This window comes from Mercenaria mercenaria, unplaced genomic scaffold, assembly GCF_021730395.1.
Source record: "Mercenaria mercenaria strain notata unplaced genomic scaffold, MADL_Memer_1 contig_4797, whole genome shotgun sequence".
Taxonomy (NCBI): Eukaryota; Metazoa; Mollusca; class Bivalvia; order Venerida; family Veneridae; genus Mercenaria; species Mercenaria mercenaria.
In genome coordinates, this window is record NW_026463053.1 from 1 (window position 1) to 25,003 (window position 25,003).

At 31.5% G+C, this 25,003-nt stretch overlaps 1 protein-coding gene across 1 annotated transcript in view; it reads left to right on the forward strand.

Moving 5' to 3' along the window:
* The first annotated feature begins 133 nt into the window (after positions 1 to 133).
* The window catches only part of LOC128554175 (proprotein convertase subtilisin/kexin type 6-like), a 56,327-nt gene continuing 31,457 nt past the window's right edge, over positions 134 to 25,003 (forward strand). The window contains exons 1-2 of the mRNA XM_053535424.1: positions 134 to 272; positions 655 to 749. Coding sequence (XP_053391399.1) covers positions 721 to 749 — 29 coding nt within the window. The 5' untranslated portion in view covers positions 134 to 272; positions 655 to 720. The remainder of the gene's footprint in view (positions 273 to 654; positions 750 to 25,003) is intronic.

A 25,003-nucleotide genomic window follows, 5' to 3' on the forward strand; every position in this document is an offset into this window, starting at 1 on the left:
GATCTATTACACGTGCAGGACTACCTTAACATTTTTGACAGGTTTTTATGTAATACGCACTTCTAAAAGAATTGACAAAATTAAGTAAATTATCTTTCTTTAATGAAAGATTACATTTCAGCTAAATATTTCAGACCAACCTTGTTTGCAGTCACTATTATGGGATGGGTATACCTAAAGCCTGATCAAGTGGTTATACTGGCAAAGGAGTTATATTTGGAATAACTGATGTCGGCATCAACACGGATCTGTTAGACTTGAAACAAAACACAGTATGAAGAATTTGACGAGTCATATATATTCATAAAATAATAAGACTAATGCCGTCTTTAGTTTCGACACATTTCTCTTGCTTTTGTAGACTTGACTTACATACTTAGATTGTAATTCTTTATGCGCCGATAACTACGAGTTATAAATTGTCAATTGTCCCGCTGTCTGTTGAAACCATTCTCCTACATAATTAAAAAGTTAAATCTGCCTTGAATGCACTTGGCAGATATTATTTCTGTCCAGAATATAATGCATTAGGCGCATTTTCAGTTTGTAATTCATATAAGTTTTGATAATTTCAATAACTATCAATAAAGTAAAAACAGACTAGTTAAGATATGACAAATGTTAAAAGATACATTTGTGTTACTTTCTATTCAGAACGAAGAATTATGCTACAATTTTGTAGATAATTCTAAAGACGTAGCTCCGGACGTTTTTCATAACATGTGGCCTGAATCAGACAGTGTTGCAGAGTGAGTATAATTGCATTGCTCTCTAAAGTTGGTTTTGAATCATAGTTAGTGTCTGTCTTATGAACGTTTTAATAAAACAGGAGAGAATAACATAATAGGTACTGTCTTTTGACATAAATCTTATCAGGCATGGCTATATGGTCTGGAAGAATAAAGTGTGTCGAACTTAAGCGTAAATCAAGAATGCAAAATAAGTATAATGTTTTAAGTGTATTAGACTGTTAAATAATCGATCAATATAAACATTGTGATGACATGTTGTATGTAATACAATGACGTCATTAAGTATTTATGTATACTATGCTCAATAAAATCTCATTTTTGAATGGAATTGATGTAAAAAGCCCGTTAATATGTTATCATGTCATGTTCGTGGTAACACATCGCATATCCGGTTGCTGTTCATCAAAACTATTAGAAGATCATTTGAAAGTAGGCTATAGGATTCAATCATACAGTCAATTCTGTATTAACCATCTAGTCAAATGAGTGGCTAGTAGTTAGGTGATTACCGCACCCAAACCAATCTGACCTCATTTGACCTCTCACCCTCGGTCCAAACCGACCAATTTAAAAACCACTACTGTAAAAACTTTTTTTTGTTTAATGTTAGTGGACTGAAGCGTCCCTGGGAGCTGGAAGCTGCCACAGGTTGACGTGAGTCCCCGGAGTTAAAACGCCGCGTCAGGGGACCAAGGTCTACTCACACAATTAAAAAACCATGACTTTTATACCGTAGAAAACGAATATTAAGAATTAATATATATAAATGTACTACTTATTATATTACTTCCGCATTCTTCATTCATATACTAACTGTCAAACCACAACTAAACTGATCAATATTAAACGATTAACAATCAAACGAGTTAAAAAAATATATTGAAAGAAAGAAAAATGGCAAAATGCCCGCTTTGTGACTGCGAGCCACCGGGTCGGGCAAACTTAACCTTTCACCTCTCTCACTTATTCCCGGCGGCTCTTCTAACCAGCTGGCATACTTATTCTTTTTTTTTCTCTTTGGAAACTGGCACACTTATTCAAGTGCCTGATACTGGTTCAACTTGGACACATTTCAGCTACCCCATTTGGCGGACCTTCTACAGTCTCGAAATGCACGGAAGGTTCACCTGAAGTAGTGAAATGTATGATTAATAACGTGATCAAGGTTACCAGTCACACAGATCCGTACTTCAGTCGGACAACTTTCATAACTCCATTAGATTTATTTATCTTTAATATTCCAAGTATTCAATTAATTATATGTTATTTTTAAATGATTAACCTTTGAAACTATTTGATAGATTAATTAAAAGCACTGAAAATGTATTATGAAATAAAAAAAAAAAAACACTGTCAACATAAAAAAATGTAAATACATCAGAATCAAAGAAACGCTTGAAACGCTTCGCTAGAGGTAAACCGTTTAATTATAAATATCGATATTTAGACATAGGGTTATTTTTTTTTTTTTTTTTTTTTTTTGGTAAAAGTGTTTTATTTTTTTAATAATTTTAAATACATAAACTAAAAATGATGAATCAGAAACAAATATATTGTGTAAAAGAAAAGAACATTTACTGATAGTATAAATCCTCAAAACAAAAAATGGTAGACTTATGTTAAGAGCTCAGTGTGCATCATGTGGTAATATAAAAACACAGGTTGTGAAACGTTCTGGAGCAGCAAAGCCCGCGGGAGGAGCAGCAAAGCTCGCCGGAGGAGCAGCGAAGCGGCGGCAAACTATCGGAGATCTAGATTCACTCGTCGGAGGAGCGTTTGATATTCATAAAGCAATGTTACCTTTATTACCTAAGAAAGTTTTAACACTTGGCTCTTTGTAACAAAGGCTACAGGTATTATGGGCCAGGAAATTCTTTAGATAATGGACCTCCTGTTAATGAACTAGATGCTGTATGTATGGACTATGATTTTCGCTACGACAGCGGGGTAGAAAAGGGTATATGTGACGAGCAAATGCTTTCCAACTTAAATAACACTAAATCAAAAACATTTGGAGAAAAGATTGCAAAACATTTAGTTGTAAAACCAGCAATTAATATGAAATATAAATGTATTGGACAAAAACAAAAGTCAAAAAACTGAAAAGGGGGTAAATACAAACTCACTCAAAAAGACCCCCGAAATAACATGGAGTGATGAATTAGCAGAAGAATTACATATACCAATTAAACGGAAATTTACGAAACGAAGAGTGATTGTCCGTGACATTGATGATACTTGATCTGCTGATTTAGTTGATATGCAAGCTTTTTCAAAATATAGTAAAGGAGTCAAGTACTTGTTAACCGTTATTGATGTGTTTAGCAAATATACGTGAGTTATTTTATTAGAGTAAAACTGGAGAATCTATTACTGAAGCATTTGAAAAAATAATTTTTGGAGCTTTAGCTCCTCTTCATGCTCGACCAAAAGGTAGAACACCTACAAATTTATGGGTAGATTAAGGAAAAGAATTTTATAATAAAATGTTTGAATCATCTTTGAATAAAAATAAAATAAGATTAACATGTATCATACATTTAATGAAGGAAAAGCTGTAGTAATCGAAAGATTTAATAGAAGTTTAAAAAGAATAATGTGGAAATATTTTACAGCAAATAATACTTACACTTATTTAGATAAGTTACAGGATATATTTGACAAATATAACAAAAAAAACATTCTAGTATAAAAATGACACCGACTGAAGCCAGTAAAATATTAAATATAGGTATTGTTTACTTTAATTTATATGGTAATTTAAAGATAACAAAGAATAAACCAAAATTTAAAATTGGTGATCGAGTTCGCTTAAGCAAACTTAAACGACATTTTGAAAAAGGATATACACCAAACTGGACAGAGGAGATATTTATAATTTTTGGAATTAATAATACAAATCCCAGAACATACACTATTAAAGATTTAAATGATGAAATGATTCAAGGTTCATTTTATGAGAAAGAACTTTTACCTACTAAACAAGAGGTTTTTAGAATAGAAAAAGTTATTAGGCGAGACTACAAGAAAAAACAAGCTTTAGTAAAATGAAAAGGTGATAATATAAAATTTAATAGCTTGCTACCATTTAGTGAATTGGAAAGAAAAAACTATTCAAGGCCTCTTGAAATGTATATGAAGGAATTTAAAATTAACGAATATAGAAATAAAATAGAAGAAGAATTGTATTAAATTTAGATTGCTGAATTTATTTTTACGTGTGTCTTTTAAAGATTTTGTTCTATAAGTATATTATATACATCGTAAATAGAAAGGTAGATAGAATGATAATGCCAAAATTATCTAGCACTTTAGGAGAAATAATGAATGAAAAAAGAAATTCATATCAAAACTTGATCAAATAGTTAGCGATGTATATAAAAGACATGTGATTGATAAATTACAAAATGTTATAGATCCTTACCTCCTTAGAAGTAATATAGATTTATTTGAATGGGAGTGTGGTTGTTTATTACCTGAAGACGAAAATAATGTAAGATTATGTGATTGTCCTAAACCAAATAATCACCGAAACAATCCTAAAAAAGTTATTGCAACCGATTGTGATACTAATACAGAAAAGAATCTATAGAAGCACTAACGCAGCATTTAAAGACCTTGATATTAATTCTTGGTTAATAAAAATGTGCTGCGAAGGGAAAAACAGTGTAAAAAGTGGAATAACAAAAACTAATGGAAACATATATAAATTTAAATATTTTATTTCATATTAATTTTCTGTTGTTTTTATTTTTTTGCTTAACGAATATTTTTCTAAATATAATATATAGTTGGCTGTTAGAGAAATTGAGAAATCTACAAAGCAATATTATAAGAAATTTGAAATTAAAATTTCATATAGAGAAGATCCGAAAAATCAATTATATTTAAATATAGACGACTCATTTAGTATTCTAGTATCTGAACTTAAAACTTTAAAAGGTATAAAAAAAAATGTTGTTTTAAATATAACTTTTGCGAAAATGGATAAAACTGATACAATATATAAATCAACTTATTTTTAATCAAAGGCTTTAGAAATTATTAACACAAACGAAATAGAAAACACTTTACACCAAGCTTTAGATGAAATAATAAATAGAATTGGTAATTGGATTTCAGAAGGAAGTGGCTGGAGAATAGAGTCAGTTGATGCCCATTATATAAATAGATATAAATATAATCCATTAGCTGCTTCTAGTTATTTAAAATTACCAGAACCATTACAAAATAATTCAATGAAAGGATTAATAAATATAAAGAATAATGATAATGAATGTTTTAGATGGTTCATTTAGCTTACAAATTTCCTGTAACAAAATATTCTGAAAGAGTTTCAAATTACAAAAAAAAAACATAAAGAAAAACTTAATTATAAAGGAATAAAATTTCCTGTTACAATAAATCAAATACCTAAAATGGAAGCTCAAAATGATATTTCATTTAAAATATTTGGTTATGAAGATGGACGTGAGTCCCTGGGAACTGGAAGTTCACATAATAATATTTATCCATTGTACATATCAAAATATCAATATGAAGAACACTGTGACATGTTGCTAATTAATAATAACGATATAACACATTATGTTTGGATTAAAGACTTTAATAGATTAATGTTTAACAAAACCAAAGATCAGCATAAAAACATTTTTGCAAATCATGTTTACAACATTTTTCACAAGAAATAATATTAAATGAACATATACCAAATTGTTTAGCTGTTAATGGCCTTCAAGCTGTAAATATGCCAAAAGAGGGAAGTAAGATTTATTTTTAAAAATATCATAAACGTTTAGCAGTTCCTTTTGTAATTTATGCTGATTTAGAATTAATAACTGAAAAAATATCAACTGCTTTACCATCACCTGAATCTTCATTTATTTAGCCATATCAAAAACATATAGATTGTGGTTACGGTTATAAAGTTGTTTGTTGTTATGACGATAAATATATTAAACCAACACAAGTTTACAGAGGCCCTAATGCAGTTTATAAGTTTATTGAAAAAATGCTCGAGGAAGAGGGATATTGTAAGGAAATATTTAAAGAACATTTTAACAAAGAATTAAGAATGTCTAAAAAAGATGAAATTGATTTAAAAAGCAGAAATCTTGTCATATCTGTGAAAAAGAATATAAGGAAAATGAAACTAGAGTAGGAGATGAGAAACAAAGTTTTCCGAAAGGACCAAAGGTCCGAGATCACTGTCATATAACAGGAAAAATTAGGGGAAGTGCTCATTCAGAATGTAATATTAATTTTAAACAGACACATAAAATTCTAGTTATTTTTCATAATTTAATAGGTTATGATGGTCATTTGATTATGCAACAAATAGGAAAATTTAAAAAAGAAATTAATGTAATTCCTAACAATATGGAAAGATATATGACATTTATGGTAAGTGATTTGATTTTTATAGATAGTTTTCAATTTATGTCTCAATCATTGGATAACATAGTAAAAAATATTCCAGAATTTAAGTACACATCTCAAGAATTTGATAGTGATAACGTTTATTTATTAAAAAAAAGGTATTTATCCATATGATAACATGGATTCATTTGAAAAATTCGAAGAAACAAAATTACCTCCTAAAAAGAGTTTTATTCAATTTCAAATGAAACTGAAATTAGTGATGGAGAATATGGACATGATAAAAATGTTTGGAATAAATTTAAAATTAAAACAATGGGAGAATATCATGATCTATATTTAAAAACTGACGTCTTACTTTTAGCTGATACATTCGAAAATTTTAGAAAACTATCTTTGGAATATTATAAACTTGACCCTTGTCATTATTTTAGTAGTCCTCGGTTAGCTTGGGATGCAATGTTAAAAATGACTGGAATAAGTCTGGATTTAATAACTGATATTGATATGTATCTTTTTATTGAAAAGGGACTAAGAGGAGGAATAAGTTATATTTCAAACAGATATATTAAAGCAAACAATAAATATATGAAAGATTATGATCTAAAATTTAAATCTAAATACATTATGTACCTCGACTCCAATAACCTTTATGGTTGGGCCATGTGCCGACCTTTGCCCTCTGAAATTTTAAATTTATATCCGAAAAACAATTCAACACCTGAATTGAAAAAAGGTAAAACTAACTTTATAATTGAATGTGATCTTGAATATCCAAAAGAATTACATGATCTTCGCAATGATTACCCTTTAGCTCCTGAAAAAATTAAAATACCAGATCAATGGCTTTCAAATTATAGTAAAAGTATTAAAACAAAATTTGAAATAGGAAAGAGTAATGTAAAAACATTAGTTCCAACTTTAATGAAAAAACAAAATTATGTAGTTCATTATAAAAATCTTGATCTATATGCACAAATAGGATAAAAAGTAACAAAAATACACAGAATATCAACTTTTAATTCAACTCCTTGGTTAAAAATGTATATTGATTTTAATACTCAAAAAAGATCTAAAGCAAAATATTCATTTGAAAAAGACTTTTTTAAACTCATGAAAAACTTGGTTTTCGGTTAAACGATGGAGAATTTACGCAAGAGGTTTAATATTAAATTAACACATGATAAAAATATTTTATTAAAATATATAGCAAAACCTTCATTTGTTAGTTCAACAATGTTTAATAAGAATTTGTTTGCTATTCATAGAATAAAAGAAAGTTTGTTATTAAACAGACCTTGTTATGTTGGAATATGTATTTTAGATTTATCAAAATATTTAATGTATGATTTTCATTATAATTACATTAAGGAAAATTATGGGAGCTCAGCAAAGCTTTTATTTACTGACACTGATTCATTATGTTATGAAATAAAAACTAAAGATGCATATAAGGGTTTTTATAAGGACAAAGATTTATTTGATAATAGTGATTACAACCCAAAATCAGAGTTTTATTTTGATTACAGCAAAAAAGTAATTGGAAAATTCAAAGATGAAGCTGCCGGCATTCCCATCGTTGAATTTGTCGGAATAAGAAGTAAAATGTATTCATATTTATTACAAAATGAAGTTAACATTAAAAAATGTAAAGAAATTAAAAACATGTTGTAAAGAAAACAGTAGTTCATAAAAATTACAAAGATACCTTATCTAAATTAACTCAAAGCAACCATTCCTTTAAAGATATTCGTTCTGATAAATAAAACGTCTTTATCATGTTATGATGATAAAATATATATTCTTGATAATGGTATTGATACATTAGCTTACGGTTACACAGAATCATAAATTGTTAATTGAATATTCATAACGTTTAAAGAATTAATATAAATTACATCATTCATTTTAAATTCATTAGCATAATTAATAGAAATAGATTCATTTTTCAGTTATATTTTGCATTGTAACTTTGAAGAATTTTATTTTCTTTATTTTTAGCTCACCTGACTTTTAGTATGGTCTTTTGTCCGTCGTCCGTCCGTCCACAATTGAACTTGTGTTCACGATAGCGCTTTCATTTCTTATTTGATTTGAACCAAACTTGTATCTCTATCAGATCTCGGTTCCTTTCGAAAACCAGACATATTGCACGATGGGTCTTGGAGTTATGCCCCATGAAATGGCTAAAATCTGCACAACTGAGCTTGTGTTTATGATAGCGCTTTCATTTCTTATTTGATTTGAACCAACCTTGCACATAACTTGTATCTCTATTAGATCTCGGTTCCTTTCGAAAACCAGCCATATTGCAAGATGGTTCTTGGAGTTATGCCCCCTGAAATGGCGAAAATTGCAGATTTTAGCCTTGTGTTCACGATAGCGCTTTTATTTATTTTTGCATGTTCACCAAACTTGTTTAACTCACCTCACCGAATTTTTAGAAAATTTGTTCAAATTATGGCCCAAGGGTCAAAATTGGCCCTGCCCCAGGGATTACCTGTTTTTTACATAGACTTGTATAGGAAAATCTTTAAAAAATCTTTTTGTCTGAAACTACATTGGCTAGAGTTTAGATATTTGGCGTGTAGTATTGTCTAGTGGACCTCTACCAAGAATATACAAATCGTGGCCCTGCAGTCAAAATTGGCCCCACCCTGGGGACTACTTGTTTTTACATAGACTTATATAGGAAAATCTTTAAAAATCGTTTTGTCTGAAACCACAATATCTAGAGCTTAGATATTTGGTATGTAGCATTGTCTAGTGGACCTCTACAAAGATTATTCAAATCATGGTCCTGGAGTCATAATTGGCCCCGCCCCAGGGGCTACTTATTTTACATAGAATTATAGAGGGAAATCTTGAAAAATCATTTTGTCTGAAACTACAATGGCTAGAGTTTAGATATATGGTGTATATCATTATCTAGTTGACCTCTACCAAGATTGTTCAAATCATGGCCCTGGGGTCAAGATTGTCCCCGACCCAGGGGATACTTGTTTTTACACAGACTTATATAGAAAAAACTCTTGATTTAAAAAAAATCATAAAAAATAGAAGACATGATATTTGAACCTGGAGAAAAAAAAATACGTATTATGATTTTCATCAAGGATTGCTTTGGTCGAGATGTTGAGGGTGTGGGCCCAACCGGGTTGGCCGAGCCTATATTGCACCATTATCTCCTGTGAAACTGTTGAGCCAAATTTAAGGAAACTTTACAGGAATGATCCTTGGGTGGTCCTCTACCAAAATTGTTCAAATAACATTTTCAGTCATTAACTTGTTCTCCTACAACCATAGTGCCTCATTGACTTGTCAGGTGAGCGACCCAGGGCCACTTGGCCCTCTTGTTTAATTGGATACTCCCTTCTCGTTTATCTGATTTAATTGCATCTATAAGAATAATCAAAATGCAATTTTGTTTAATTGTTACATTATTACCATTTTGAACTAAACCAAGACTAGCATTTACAACTTTCTATTGAAATAATCCACTATGGGTATCTTCTGTTGCAGATGTTAAAAACAATGGAGGTTTTCTTCTTATTTGTGTGAGCTTCCAGCTCTCAGGGACTGACGTCCATCTTTCTATTTTACTTACTTTTTAACTTATTTTATTGAATATTCCCATTATATAAAAACACAGTAATTAATTAAAGTTTTAATTAACTAGATAGAATCTGACATAATTTCTGGTTCTATAGTTAATCTATCAATTTTAAAATCTGAATGAAAATAAAAACGCCGCTCCTTTTTTAAAATTAATTTCAATTTTTTTCTTAAAAACCATTGTTGAGTTTTTAACCTTACTTGATATATGCTCATATCCGCTCGTGTGATCATCCCGCCATTCAAAAATAAAACGAACTTCACGAGATAAATCAAAGTAACCATAGCGATCAGTGTGATCAGAGTAATCAGTAATAATATTTATTTCAATTATGTAATCCCCATCTTGTTGAACTTGAAATGCAATTTCTTTTTTTTTAAATACATTTGTTTTAATAAAACTGTTATAATCTGTAATCTTATTAACACGTATTCCAAATAATGCAAAAAAAATCTGCGGTATCAAATACCTATTGTTGTAACTGTTTATCTTCAGTATCAAAGTTTCTTCTAGAATAATCACTTACATGTAGTTGTCTGCTATTGTAGTATTTAAAAAAAACACTTCACGTCTTACTATTTATTTATTTTTTACTTTCTATATATTCATTTATTGCCTGATAATTTTCATTAAGTTCAAGAATTACTTCAGCCAAATCTTCAAGTCGTTTTGTTGTAGCAACTTCAGAAGAAGATAAATTGTCAACAACACTCTTTGTTCTAGCTAATTGTGTTTTTTTTTGTTTTATAAATAACATTTTTACTTTTGTAATTTCTTCTGCATTAGTGGAAATTGCTTGGGTCCAGTTCAGTTTTATTTTCTTCAATTTTATCATTAAATCCGTTAATATCTTTTTGCAACAGACCTGTAAGTTTTCTTAAGTCTGCGTACTGTAAATTGTGATGTACATCTATAGTACTTATCCAGCCTCGAAATTGTTTCTTCAAATTTTCTATTTTAGAATCAAACTCTTTTTCAAGGTTGTCTAATGCTGTGTCATGATCATCACCTCTTTGTGAAGCTGCCTTTTCCAATTCAGATTTATATTCTGCAAACTTATTTGAAAAGTCAGTATTTAGTTTATTTATTTCTGTTCTGATTTCTAACTGATACATAATTTGTAACTTTTTCTCGGCTTCAATAATCTTGTCGTTTAATCATACTATCTTTTAATTCCATATGTTGCTTGTGTAAAATTTCTATATTAACCCGAAATACTTCTTTCAACTGACTATCTGTCAAATCAGATTTCTCTTCAAGTTCTTTAATAGAATGAACTATAGCTTTCATTTCTTTTTCAAGTTTACCTTGTAGTTCAACTGTTAATAATGAATTGTTTTTAGAATCTTTACTTCTTCTTCTTTTCTTCAATATTTTTTACTTCTGCTCCTAGTATCTTTTGAATACTTTAATTATCTTCAAGATTATAGTCTTCTACTAACTTTGATTTTTTTAAACACAAACCGTTTTGAAAATGCATCACCGGGTTTATCTGGATTTTCTAGGTTGATTATTTCATTACCTCCCATATCTAATGCTCTGTTCATTGTGTTATCAAGTTCCTTATCTTGATGACGATACGATTCCATGTCCTTTTTAAGCTTTTTGAATTGTTTTTATTTACATAATCACTTAAATCAATATCAAATTTGACTTTATTTATACTTTCAGGTTCACTTATTTGTTCTATATTATTAATAATTCCCATTATATTATACCGGTAAAGTTTATTCTTAAAAACTTCCTTGGTTTGTTAACATATAAGAAATCATATTTTTGTTTTGTTGCATTAGCGAAAGAGTTGTAATCTATATTTTATTTCATTACAAATCATATCATTTTCTCTTTTACCTGGACTTTAAAACAAAATATAATGTGAACAGTTAATTCGAATATCTTTTGATGTTTTATAATAAGACTGACTTAAATAAATAACAGATCAGTTTTTGTGACGTCCTTGAATAAAGTATTTTGTTATTTCATTATGAACTTTTTTTCTTCACATATAAAATAATCAAATATTACTACTTTTTGTTTATCTGATTCAAGGTCATTAACATCAAATATTTCATTATTAGAATATTTAAGTATTTCATTTGGATCTACTTTAATTCTTTTTGTAGTTGTATTTAAAAAAAAGTTAATAAAATCCTGATATTTAGATTGTTCTAGATATAATTTATCATAATATATAAGAAGTCTTCGTAGCATATGCATTAGTGTATTTTTTCCTGATCCGGAAGATCCACATGTTAACATTCTAAAATATGAATCTGGCATAAAAGGATAAAATTGCTTAAAGTTATTAGATTTATCACTTTTTGTATCATAATTTGGAATTTCCATTATATATAATATAACATTATCTTACATAATTATATAAATGCAATCAAAACTTAATGAAATAAGAATAAGAAAAAACTTAGTCGGGCAAAAGGTAAGAGCTCTTAGAGATGAAATAATGAGAGAGAGAAATCAGAAAAGCTACTAGTCGCGAAATGTATAGTGAAATTTTAAAACCAGTTACGGAAGGAATAGGAAGTCAAAAAGAACAATTATCAAGTCAATTAAAAGCATTACCTGGAATAAAACAACAATTAGAGTCACTAGGTGATGAAATAAAAGATATACAAACATATCAAGGTTTACCACAGCTATTCCAAGAACCGCTACCATCATTATCAGACTCCTCTGAACGTGCGAAAAATAGTGAAAGATATTGAAAGATTATGAAAATAAAATAAAAGAAGAACAAGCTTTAAAACCGGCTCCCTATACCAATAGATCGAGGAGATAAACCTATTCAACGGGTTCCTGAATATGAACTTAAAAAATTAAAAGAACAAAAAAAGAAGAAATACTTAACAAAATTGAATTTAACTTTAAATTATATATAAATGGAACAAAAACAGTTCTGAAGCTGTTAAAAACGATAATAAATACACTTCAAGCGATTTTACAGTTAGACTCTGTCGTTCTTTAATTTTAGATAAAAATAAAACTTATGTTGTTGGTTTGGATAATTTTAACACTATGACTTACTCTTGGCATAATATTAGTGATGAATATGACAATAAAAGAATTCGTTATAATAATGGTAAAGAATGGAAAAATATTATATTTACAAATGGTTCTTACAGTTATACGGACATTAATAATTATATTAGGGAAACACTAATACGCAATGGTGATTTTGAATTTGATAAGTCAGATATTGCTCCAATAAGTTTGGAATTTGATTTAAGCAGTTTGAAGATATTAATTTCAATTCATGATAATTTTATATTGGATTTAAGAATGTCAAATTTTCATACATTGCTTGGATTTGAGAAAATAGCTTTGAGAAATACTGAATGGGGAACTACAACACCAAATATAACTAGCTCTGTGGATAATTTTAGTGATATTATCTATGCTTTAAGTACTGCAGATTTAACAAGAGCTTATCCATTTGCAAAAGAGCCAAACAGAGTCGGATATTCTGAAATTAATACGAATGTTATAAATTCAATTAGAATATATATTACAGATGTATTTGGTAGAATAATTAATTTTAATGGGATTGAAACAAGTTTTACATTAATTTTAAAAGAAATATAAATATATAACATTGTACAAAAAAGTTTATGATAAAAATAAAGGAATATTTATTTATGTTAATGCTCAAACTGGAGCAGAAATTATATATTGTAAGCCATTGGCTTCCGGAGATTCCATCTCTGGTACAGGTATTTTTGACACTTTAACAAAATTGTTTTCATCTTCTGTTGCATCTTCAATTGGTAGTGCTGAAAAAAAGCTCTGGAAACTGCAGGAAAAACTGTGGAACAAAAAAAAGAAAAATGGAACAGATGTCGGGAATTTAGCTGCTAATAAAATTACAGAAAAAATTAAAATTTTTAAAAACCTGCAACACCTGCTCATCCGGTCAAGCCTCCGGCGAGCTCCGCTGCTGTTGGTAATTTAATTGCTAAGGAATTACAAAAAACAAATTCTAATAATGAGGAGAGGATATTAATATAAGAATAAATAAAATATTGTCAGGTTCTGGAACGCGTAAACGTATTAACAGATTAATTTATAAAAAATAAAATAATATATAATATACATGTTTAGAACAAAACAGTATTGTGAAAGATACGAACTAACTCTTATTCAATTAGATACAGCTTTAATATCCGTCCTGGGAAATAATGTTAAACAACAAAAACGTGGATATCATTTTACAATTAATGATAGAAGTTCATATTTTGATTGGTTTAATGGCTATTTGAAGTAAGTTTTAAAGTTAATAAACTTGCTAATGGTAATAATTATGGTGGTGATGATCAAATGGCTTTAATTAATAATGCAGCTTCAATAATTGATCAGCTAATAATTAAACAAAATGGAAAAATTGTCTATGATTGTAATAATTTATATAAGGTAATAAATGTAAAAAATTTAGTTGAACTATCTAAGGATTATGCAGAATCAACTGGAACAAACGAATTTATTTATTTAGATACTACTGCTGTTGCTGAAAGTAGGGATGACCGAGCTGGATATAATTCAGGTTTTGCTTCTATAAAGTTATCAATCCAGGGTAGTAATAATGCTAAAATTTCAATAAATAATTATTCATTTTTTCAGGGTTTGTGTGACAGGAAAGGCCGTACCGGCGACAGTAACCATCAGAACAAATCAACACCCTTTACAATATTTACAAATTTATTTACATAAGATGAATTTTTACAATGAATAGATGATATGAAAAGAAAAAAAAAAACTGATTATAAGAAAGAAAAAAAAAGAAAGTTCAGTATCTCTAGATACAAAAGTTCTTATAGTCCATTCTAATCGGACGTGACACAGGTCTTTAATGTAATTGTGAACTTTAAGTAGCACAAACAATATATGACAACATATCTTCTAGTCCAGTCCCTTTAAACCGTGAATACGTTGATTCCGTATTGGCTCCCTATGGTGGTAGGTGATTGCATCCCTGAGCTGACTTCAGAGGATAACAAAAATCATCGTCTTTGCGGTTTACGGCACAACCATGGGACGAAAGCTCTGCGCTGGGAATATCACATCCAGGCGAGTGAAGACAAGTGAACCTCGGGCATTGTACTTCCGGGTTATGACATCACCAGGAAAATCGTCTGGCGGAAGAAGCTAAAATATATAACATATGGTAAGCACCATAGCAAAACAAATAAGTCAGGGCATAAAACTGCTCCTTTGGGTACACCATACCTCCGTAGGCTCCCATAAATAATACGTGCTACTTATACAAAACGTATGTGCTACTAAGTTCATACGTCACATGATTAAAATACGTCACTAATTACTTCCATTATTACAAAGATTACTTACTTAAAAGACTAAAGTTAAAGTATGAAAAAGATATGAAAAGTATATGATGAAACATTATAGTAATGGAAATGATAAACTGTAGCCATTATTTACAACTACAAATTAACAAAATTCAATGTAAATCAAACGTTATATGATAGTTGGCATCCATATAATAATCTAATGCCATACAACAAAACGGACATTGTATGTGTATGCAATAGACTGTCACACAATTTCATATTACAATAATATATACATGGTACTAGACTTGCCATATAGATTTTATACATAACAATACAATGCAGTAATGGCGTTCCATAATAACGAAATGTTTGACATAAGTTTTTGAAACAAAGTACTTTATAAATATCATGTTACAAATTTCAGTACAAATTTTACATCTTATATAAATGAAACATTTTAGATTCCTCTTTCTAAATAATTTACAAAAGTCTGAAAAATTTAATAAATTATCCTGACATACCGAAACTAGCTAAAATCACATGCCGAAAAGTAAATGTTACAGAATTCTGTAGAATGAACAAAAATTTACCAAATAAAAATCGTAATGCAAAAATCATACAAAAATCTAACAAATAAATTTCTTACCTCGATCGAGCATAAATTTCTAGCAAGAAAATTTAATCAGACATAGATTCGTCTATAAAGTCGTAAGGTGGTGTGCGCAAGGCATATCTAGTCCAGTCTATTTAAAGGATAATGTCTCGCCAAATACTAAATTTCATGGGATTCACGGGTAAGCCGTGAGCTATGACTATTGTCATTTTCACGGGATTCACGATATAGCCGGGGAATCTAACTACTTTGGCGCGAATTTAAATTGACAATTTGAGGCCCATTATAGTGGTTTTGGGGATAAAAACATAAATTACTGAAGTTTATAAAATATCAACTTTCTTATTACTGAACAGAATTTAATGAAATTTACATGGAAATTTAAGTTATGAAATACAGAAAAACATTAGAGGTATTTCATGCGTGAAATCTGACATTTACCTCAATAACTCAAAAATTTACAAAAAGATGATGCAATACCTGCATTTACACTACAGATAAAATAAGGCCCGTATGTCAATTTGTGACACACGTCCCCCCTTAAAAAGAAAATTTATAATTTTCTTAAATGAAAACAAAATGACATACTGAAAATAGCAAACACAAAAGAAAACGCACACTGTCACTATCTGTACATCATATAATATAGCCACCTGCCTACACTCTACTCAAATAATCTGCGCCTACATTTTCTCTACCAGGAATTGCTCTGATACTGATCCTATATGGCTGCAATGCCAATGCCCATCTCATCAGCCTGGAATTGCTAAGTTTCGCTTTATTCAAATAAGTGAGCGGCTGATGATCTGTCTCTAATACAAAGTCTTTACCGAACAAATACCGGTGAAACTTAGCTACTGCCCATACTATCGCTAAACACTCCTTCTCTATCACTGAGTACTTTTGCTCCCTAGGTAGCAATTTTCTACTAGCATACGCTACAGGTAATTTCTCTCCATCACTTTCCTGAAGCAATACTGAGCCTAAACCTACATCTGAAGCATCTACTCTCAATATAAAAGTCTGATCTAAATCTGGCAACTTCAAAATAGGCGGACCCATTAAGCTAGCCTTCAAAGTCTGGAAAGCCTTTTCTTGACTTTCACCCCACTCTACAAGATTTGGCTGACCCTTTTTCGTCAAATCTGTGAGTGGAACTGCAATGGCGCCGAAATTTGAGATAAACTTAAAAAATATCAATAAAAATACACATACAAAATAAATATCTGTCAATACATTTGAGAAATTGTCTAACAAATCTACTACTTCCTGTTTACATTCTACTGGTAACTCTGGATTTATCTCTACATCTTTGTACGTTTCTGTACCCTGCTTTATAGGACACAAAACTATATCCTTTTCTACTCTACTTGAAAACTCATCACTACTTTCATTCGGATCTAATCTGTCATAATCTCTCTGATCCTCCTCTACAATAGCTGCTCCAACCTTACTTAAAATACCCTTATCTGGTATAGACTTACTATCATCCTTCCTTTCACAGTACTGTTTCAGCATGTTTGCATGAAACGTTTTCAACTTTCCGTCTACATCTATCCTGTAATCTAGTCTATTTACTACCTCTACTACTACGTAAGGACCCTTCCAATGTAACAACAACTTATTATGTTTCGTAGGTAACAATACAAGTACCTTACTACCTGCCTTAAACCTCCTATCTCTAGCCTTCCTATTGTAATACTTCTTGTATCTAGCACTACTTTTTGCTAACTGTTGCTGAGCTATCTTACACGTATCCTCCAACTTTTCTTGCAAATCCATAACATACTGGTAAGTGGTTTTAACCTCATCATTCTCCGTCTTACCAGCCCATAACTCTCTTAGCACAGTTATCGGTCCACGGATTGTTCTACCGTAAAGTAACTCAAAGGGAGAAAATCCCAAACTTTCTTGCGGAACTTCACGGTAAGCAAACAACATAGCATTCAAATACCTATCCCAATCTCTAGGTCTCTCACTACACATACGCTTCAACATTTGCTTCAAACTACCGTTAAACTTCTCTACTAAACCGTTACACATAGGGTGATACGGTGTTGTAGTTAACTGCCTTAATGACAATAACCTACTTACTTCTGCCATAAGTTCTGACGTAAACTGCGATCCACAATCGGTAAGCATTTCCTCTGGTACTCCTAATCTACTATACATATCTACTAATGCCTCTGCTACTCTCTCAGTTTCAATACTAGGTAGTGCTATGGCTTCTGGATATCTAGTAGCATAATCTACCATAGTCAAAATGTACTGTTTTTTCCTATCAGTCATAGGTTCGATCGGACCAACGATATCGACGGCAACTCTCTTAAACGGAGTATCAATCAAAGGCATTTTTCCTAACGGAACTTTACTTACTCTACCCTTAGCTATAGTACGTTGACAAAATACTACATGACTGACAGTACCTTCTAACCTCTGCCATTACTCCTGGCCAGAAAAATTCGCCTAATACCCTATCACTAGTTTTCCTTATACCTAAATGGCCTGACAGTAACGAATCATGTGCAACTTTCATCACAGTTTCTCTAAGACATTTAGTACAATCAACTGTCTACTTTTGTCTAAATTCTGGGCGGTATACTCTCTATTATAACAATCTATTCCTTATCTCAAACCTAACTGAACCTTTACCTCTACACTGCTTAATCGTACCTTCCTCAGCCTTCTTTCTACACAAATCTAACGTGCTATCTTTCTGTTGCTTTTCTAAGAATTCCTCTCTAGATACATCTAAAATCTGAGACGGAACTTTAAGCTTTACTTGCTTCTTAACTTTGGCTTGCGCCCTAGTTTCTACTGCTGACGCTAAACTACTAAACTGAGGTTCTACAGCTCCCTCTACATTACCAATTATAACATCATTGGTAGGATTATCTACAACCAACGCCTCTACTGTACCCTTGAAATACGGACAATCAATATCTATTCTAGCTACATCTAGCCTATGTTCACTCCCATCTATGTACTTACATCTACGGGTTTTCTCTAAAAACTGACTTGCTTCTACTAAGTCCCGTTTCACTATCACACATGTACAGCCTGTATCCCGCATAGCGATTACATCCCTACCATTACAAGTACCGGGTTTTGTAGGACATGTACTTACACTAAGCATACCTAACTCCTCTACATCACTTAGTTCTATAATACTATTTCCACTCTCTGACCTACTTGACTTACTCCTATCTCTATCTCTATTTCTTCCTCTACCTCTACTCCTAGATCGGTCACGGCCTCTACCTCTATTTCTATTTTCCTTACTATTTCTATTCTCCCCTTTACTACTTTCCTGTTCCTGCTCTACTTCTAACTCTGCTGCTGCATTAGCACTGTTACCGCCGTACTTTCCACTCCTACAGTAATATGAACTATGCCCTATTCGACCACAATTAGTACACTTCAGTACACCAAAGGGTTGATAACGTCTACCTCTATTAGCAACATTGCTACTACCTCTATTACTAGTGCCTACATTACGACTACTAGGATACTGTCTCTGAGGTATTTCATATGGTTTATAGCTCCGGTCCTTATTGGTTCGATTCACGACATACTTGGGACCTCCACGAGTCTTTGCAAACAAATCTGCATCTTCTGCTACATCCTTAGCTTTAACTAACTTCTTACTACTCAAATTCTGGTATAGTTCTCTATTACATACATCTAAAAATTGGTCCCTAAGAATAAAATCTAACAATCCTTCGTACGTTTTCTCTACCTTACTCAATCTAAGCCAACCATCTGAATATCTACTTATTCTGGCTAGAAACATCACAAAGGTCTCATTATCCCGAGGCCTCTCAGTTCTAAACTTTTTCTTATAGCCATCGTCAGTGAGTTCGAACTGACGTAGCAAAGCGGCTTTCAGTTTATCATAATCCTTCCTATCTTCCAACGGAAGCCTATCAAAAACCTCTCTTGCCGTACCCTTTAGAAGGAACGGTAAGTTAAGTGACCATATCTCTTTATCCCAATCCTGCGCAACAGCGTACGTTTCGTACACATTCAAGTACGCATCCATGGAATCAATTTTCTCATCAAAGGGAGACATCTTAACCTTTACCTTTTTCTTACTCATCTTTTCTAAGTCTGTCTTAAACTTATGCTCTGTTTCTAATTTCCTACTTTCTGCTTCCTCCTTCTCTGTTTCTAACTTCCTAGCTAACATTAACTTATCCTTTTCCATTTCTAACTTATCCTGTTCTAACTTACGTTCATATTCTATCTTTTCCTTCTGCAACCTAGATTCTAACTCTAATTTTTCCTTCTCTGCCTCTAATCTTTCTCTCTCTCTTTCTCTCTCTGTTTCTACTCTTAATCTTTCTGCTTCTAAACTACTTTGTTTTTCATATTCTATCTTTTCCTTCTGTAACCTAGCTTCTAATTCTAATCTTTCCTTCTCTGCTTCTAATCTACTATGTCTTTCCTCACGTTCCCTAGCCTGCTCTTCCTTAACAAAGTTACGTAACTCCTCTCCTTCATAACCTAACTCCTTTCCTACCTTCGTTAACTCTACTACACTAGTCATGATTACACTACGTTAACAGTATATAACACTACAGTACAACAGCTACTATAACAACCTGAGACACTAAATAAACAATCGTGAGGGAATACTAGACTACACTAGTTTACACTAAGGCTATACAGTTACCACTGAAGCCAAAACAAAGTACTATACACTACGTATATACTACACAAAACGTCCTCACTAAAATAATAATACACTAAGTTGCGCAACAGTACTATGTGTCAATCAAGGTTGCATAGGCAACAATCAACAAAGTACAGTGACAGTAGGCTGTAACAATACCCTAGCCTTATCAAATATCAATCAACTGTAACTAGTCTGTGACCACTAAAGCTGGTTAGCTGAAGCTATGGATCTGTCTTGTCTTGTCTGAGGTAAGACGTCACTCTGAAAAATGAATAAAACTATTATATGTGTAACAATAGAACAAAACAAGAGGAATCTTTACAAATTATTGCTGCAGTTAAATGGGTGTTAATAATGTTCGAATAGCTACTGTGTCTGGTCGACCAATCCCACTTCTGACACCATTGTGACAGGAAAGGCCGTACCGGCGACAGTAACCATCAGAACAAATCAACACCCTTTACAATATTTACAAATTTATTTACATAAGATGATTATTTACAATGAATAGATGATATGAAAAGAAAAAAAAAAACTGATTATAAGAAAGAAAAAAAAAAGAAAGTTCAGTATCTCTAGATACAAAAGTTCTTATAGTCCATTCTAATCTGACGTGACACAGGTCTTTAATGTAATTGTGAACTTTAAGTAGCACAAACAATATATGACAACATATCTTCTAGTCCAGTCCCTTTAAACCGTGAATACGTTGATTCCGTATTGGCTCCCTATGGTGGTAGGTGATTGCATCCCTGAGCTGACTTCAGAGGATAACAAAAATCATCGTCTTTGCGGTTTACGGCACAACCATGGGACGAAAGCTCTGCGCTGGGAATATCACATCCAGGCGAGTGAAGACAAGTGAACCTCGGGCATTGTACTTCCGGGTTATAACATCACCAGGAAAATCGTCTGGCGGAAGAAGCTAAAATATATAACATATGGTAAGCACCATAGCAAAACAAATAAGTCAGGGCATAAAACTGCTCCTTTGGGTACACCATACCTCCGTAGGCTCCCATAAATAATACGTGCTACTTATACAAAACATATGTGCTACTAAGTTCATACGTCACATGATTAAAATACGTCACTAATTACTTCCATTATTACAAAGATTACTTACTTAAAAGACTAAAGTTAAAGTATGAAAAAGATATGAAAAGTATATGATGAAACATTATAGTAATGGAAATGATAAACTGCAGCCATTATTTACAACTACAAATTAACAAAATTCAATGTAAATCAAACGTTATATGATAGTTGGCATCCATATAATATCTAATGCCATACAACAAAACGGACATTGTATGTGTATGCAATAGACTGTCACACAATTTCATATTACAATAATATATACATGGTACTAGACTTGCCATATAGATTTATACATAACAATACAATGCAGTAATGGCGTTCCATAATAACGAAATGTTTGACATAAGTTTTTGAAACAAAGTACTTTATAAATATCATGTTACAAATTTCAGTACAAATTTTACATCTTATATAAATGAAAACATTTTAGATTCCTCTTTCTAAATAATTTACAAAAGTCTGAAAAATTTAATAAATTATCCTGACATACCGAAACTAGCCAAAATCACATGCCGAAAAGTAAATGTTACAGAATTCTGTAGAATGAACAAAAATTTACCAAATAAAAATCGTAATGCAAAAATCATACAAAAATCTAACAAATAAATTTCTTACCTCGATCGAGCATAAATTTCTAGCAAGAAAATTTAATCAGACATAGATTCGTCTATAAAGTCGTAAGGTGGTGTGCGCAAGGCATATCTAGTCCAGTCTATTTAAAGGATAATGTCTCGCCAAATACTAAATTTCATGGGATTCACGGGTAAGCCGTGAGCTATGACTATTGTCATTTTCACGGGATTCACGATATAGCCGGGGAATCTAACTACTTTGGCGCGAATTTAAATTGACAATTTGAGGCCCATTATAGTGGTTTTGGGGATAAAAACATAAATTACTGAAGTTTATAAAATATCAACTTTCTTATTACTGAACAGAATTTAATGAAATTTACATGGAAATTTAAGTTATGAAATACAGAAAAACATTAGAGGTATTTCATGCGTGAAATCTGGAACAAAACATGTTACCACCAAGTCAAATACAAATAACATTACAATTAACAAATGATGATGAATTAATTCACAGTAGGGTAATTGTAACTAAATTAATTTTGTGGGTTCCACGTTTAATTTTCAATGATTATTGACTTAATTTAATTTCTGAAAGATATATGAATGCAAGGTGGAAATACCTCCGAGAAATGATAACGCAGTCAACAGATACACGACAGAATAATATAACTTTTAGAATAACAGCTGGTGTAACAAAACCCGAACATGTGTTTGTTTATTTACAACGACCTGATAAAAGGAATTCACAAGAACATAATCCACATTTATTAGATACATTTAAAGTTAATGCAGCAAATAATAATCGTATGTTGGAATCTTGCCGTCTTGAAGTTGGTAACGGTGTTTTTCATCCCGAAACGGAATATACAAGTATATCAAGAATTAATGATGATGTTCTTAATTATTCTTATAAACAAATTAATAAAACCACTGGAAGTCTTTTAAATAGAATAAATTTTTAAAGTTTGTTTGGATTTGTTCATTTTAACTTAGAATTTAAAAAGAAAGGAATTGCAGAAGATCATAAGGCCATACCAAATTGATATGTCGTTCGTCGGAACTACCGCATCAATAATTTCATTCCCGAGAAAAAAAAATAAAAATCACCCGCCCGCACGTACATAAAAATCTCCGAAATTTTTTTTTTCCCGATTACGCGGTCCGGAATAATAACGGCAAAGCAGGTTTTATCGCTGTTTTAATGCGTCAAAGTGATATTGATCGGATTTCATGCATCCGTAATACATGTTACTGATGACCAAAACTCAAAAAGTCAGGAATTATGGTGTTGTTCATCATTTGTTTTAAATCTGGAGTGTCTGTGCTAGTGCCACACATGGCCTTCGATGTGTCGGTAGGTAATGAAGTAGGCACGTTCTACTTTTGTTCAATACAGTGAAAGGAACGAAGCACGACTTGTAAGACGTGCACGGGGATGCAGTTAAAAATATTTGGAAATATTGTTCAGATATAGTTTTCAAACCATTTGTTATCAGTTGTTTAGTTCAGTATGTTATATCTAGAGCCCAAAGCTGAGGCCGACTACTATCTTAAAAAAATGTTTGTTCACAGATCCTGACCGACCTATCACATTGTCTAGGCCAAATCTTTTTGAACGTAGCTTCTTTAGTACAGCAGTCAGATATTCTATCGAAACGCATTTAGTCAATTTAAAAATTGTTTAGCTTTTCAAATAAGTAGTGTAGATATAAAATCTGTCCTTTTGTAACCCCAATTTTGCCTGTTTGTCTATTACTTGGCTGTGAATTGATAGAACGAAAAAAAAACTGGGAAAAAACAGACCTCCCCAACTCTAAATTTCTAGTTCAGTCAAAGCAAAACAAACAACACTTTAAGGGTGGCCATATAACACTTTAAGGGTGGCCATATTGGGAGCATTCTTTGTCAGTCTTGTTATCATTTTTGCCTGAAATGAATCTCCACCACAAAAACATAAGCTAGCCTGATCTGTTAAGAAATTATTCCAAAGGGATTCGAGCAATGTCGAAGCATCTGTATGACCAACTCTGTTTGGTCTCACTGGTCAAGAGGTTTGTTACTTCCCTTCACCTCTATGAGTTGGAGTTCCACTAGGGGCACAAAGTTGTTCATGTGCCGAAGCCATCTAACTGTGCTTCAGAAGAAATGTTATTCCACACATGTGCCTGTTTTGTCTTAAATATTCCTCATGCTGTGCCGTTAAATAGGCAGGCCTTCAGATTAATGTAGAAAAATCAAAATTAAAAATAAGACACTCATCCCTTAGAAATTATAACTAAAAAAAAAGTGATTCAGTGAGGTTTGGCAAGAATTTATTTGCAAAATCATTCATGTAGTCTTTAAAACATAATAGAAAAGCTATATACTGTGTTACCCACACTGTAAATGTTTGATTTCTGTGTTATTTCTAAAGAAATTTGTTAACTTCATGTATAATCATAACCGCCTCCTCAAGGGTCCAAGCTGGGAAAAAAAAATAAGAAAAGCCCGCTCGCTCCATGTAAAATCTACCCGCCTCTGAAAAAATCAAAATTGAGAAAAAAAAAATAAAATAAAAATTTCGCTCGCCCGCTCCAATTTTTTTGAAAATTTTCCGAAGAACTATTAATCAATTTGGTATGGCCTAAGCATATTACACATTAACAGTTAAATTAAATATTCCACCAGCAGCTAATATCCGTGTTTACACAATCGTATTATATGAAGAAACAGTTTAAATAAATACTATTAGAAATGAACTTGTTACTGTTTAAATAAAATATATATAAAATATATAATGACATCAAATTATATTGAATATAAAGTAAATTTAACAGATGGACAAAAGAAAAACTTAGCGAAAACTTACAATGACAAAATTCCACATACTTTTAGATTAAAACATGAACAATTACGTGGAAACTTCCCTTTGCTTTTAACAAAAACACAAATTAATCAAATTGAAAAGTCTATTAGAAATAAGAAGGGATTAGAAATTACAATTTCA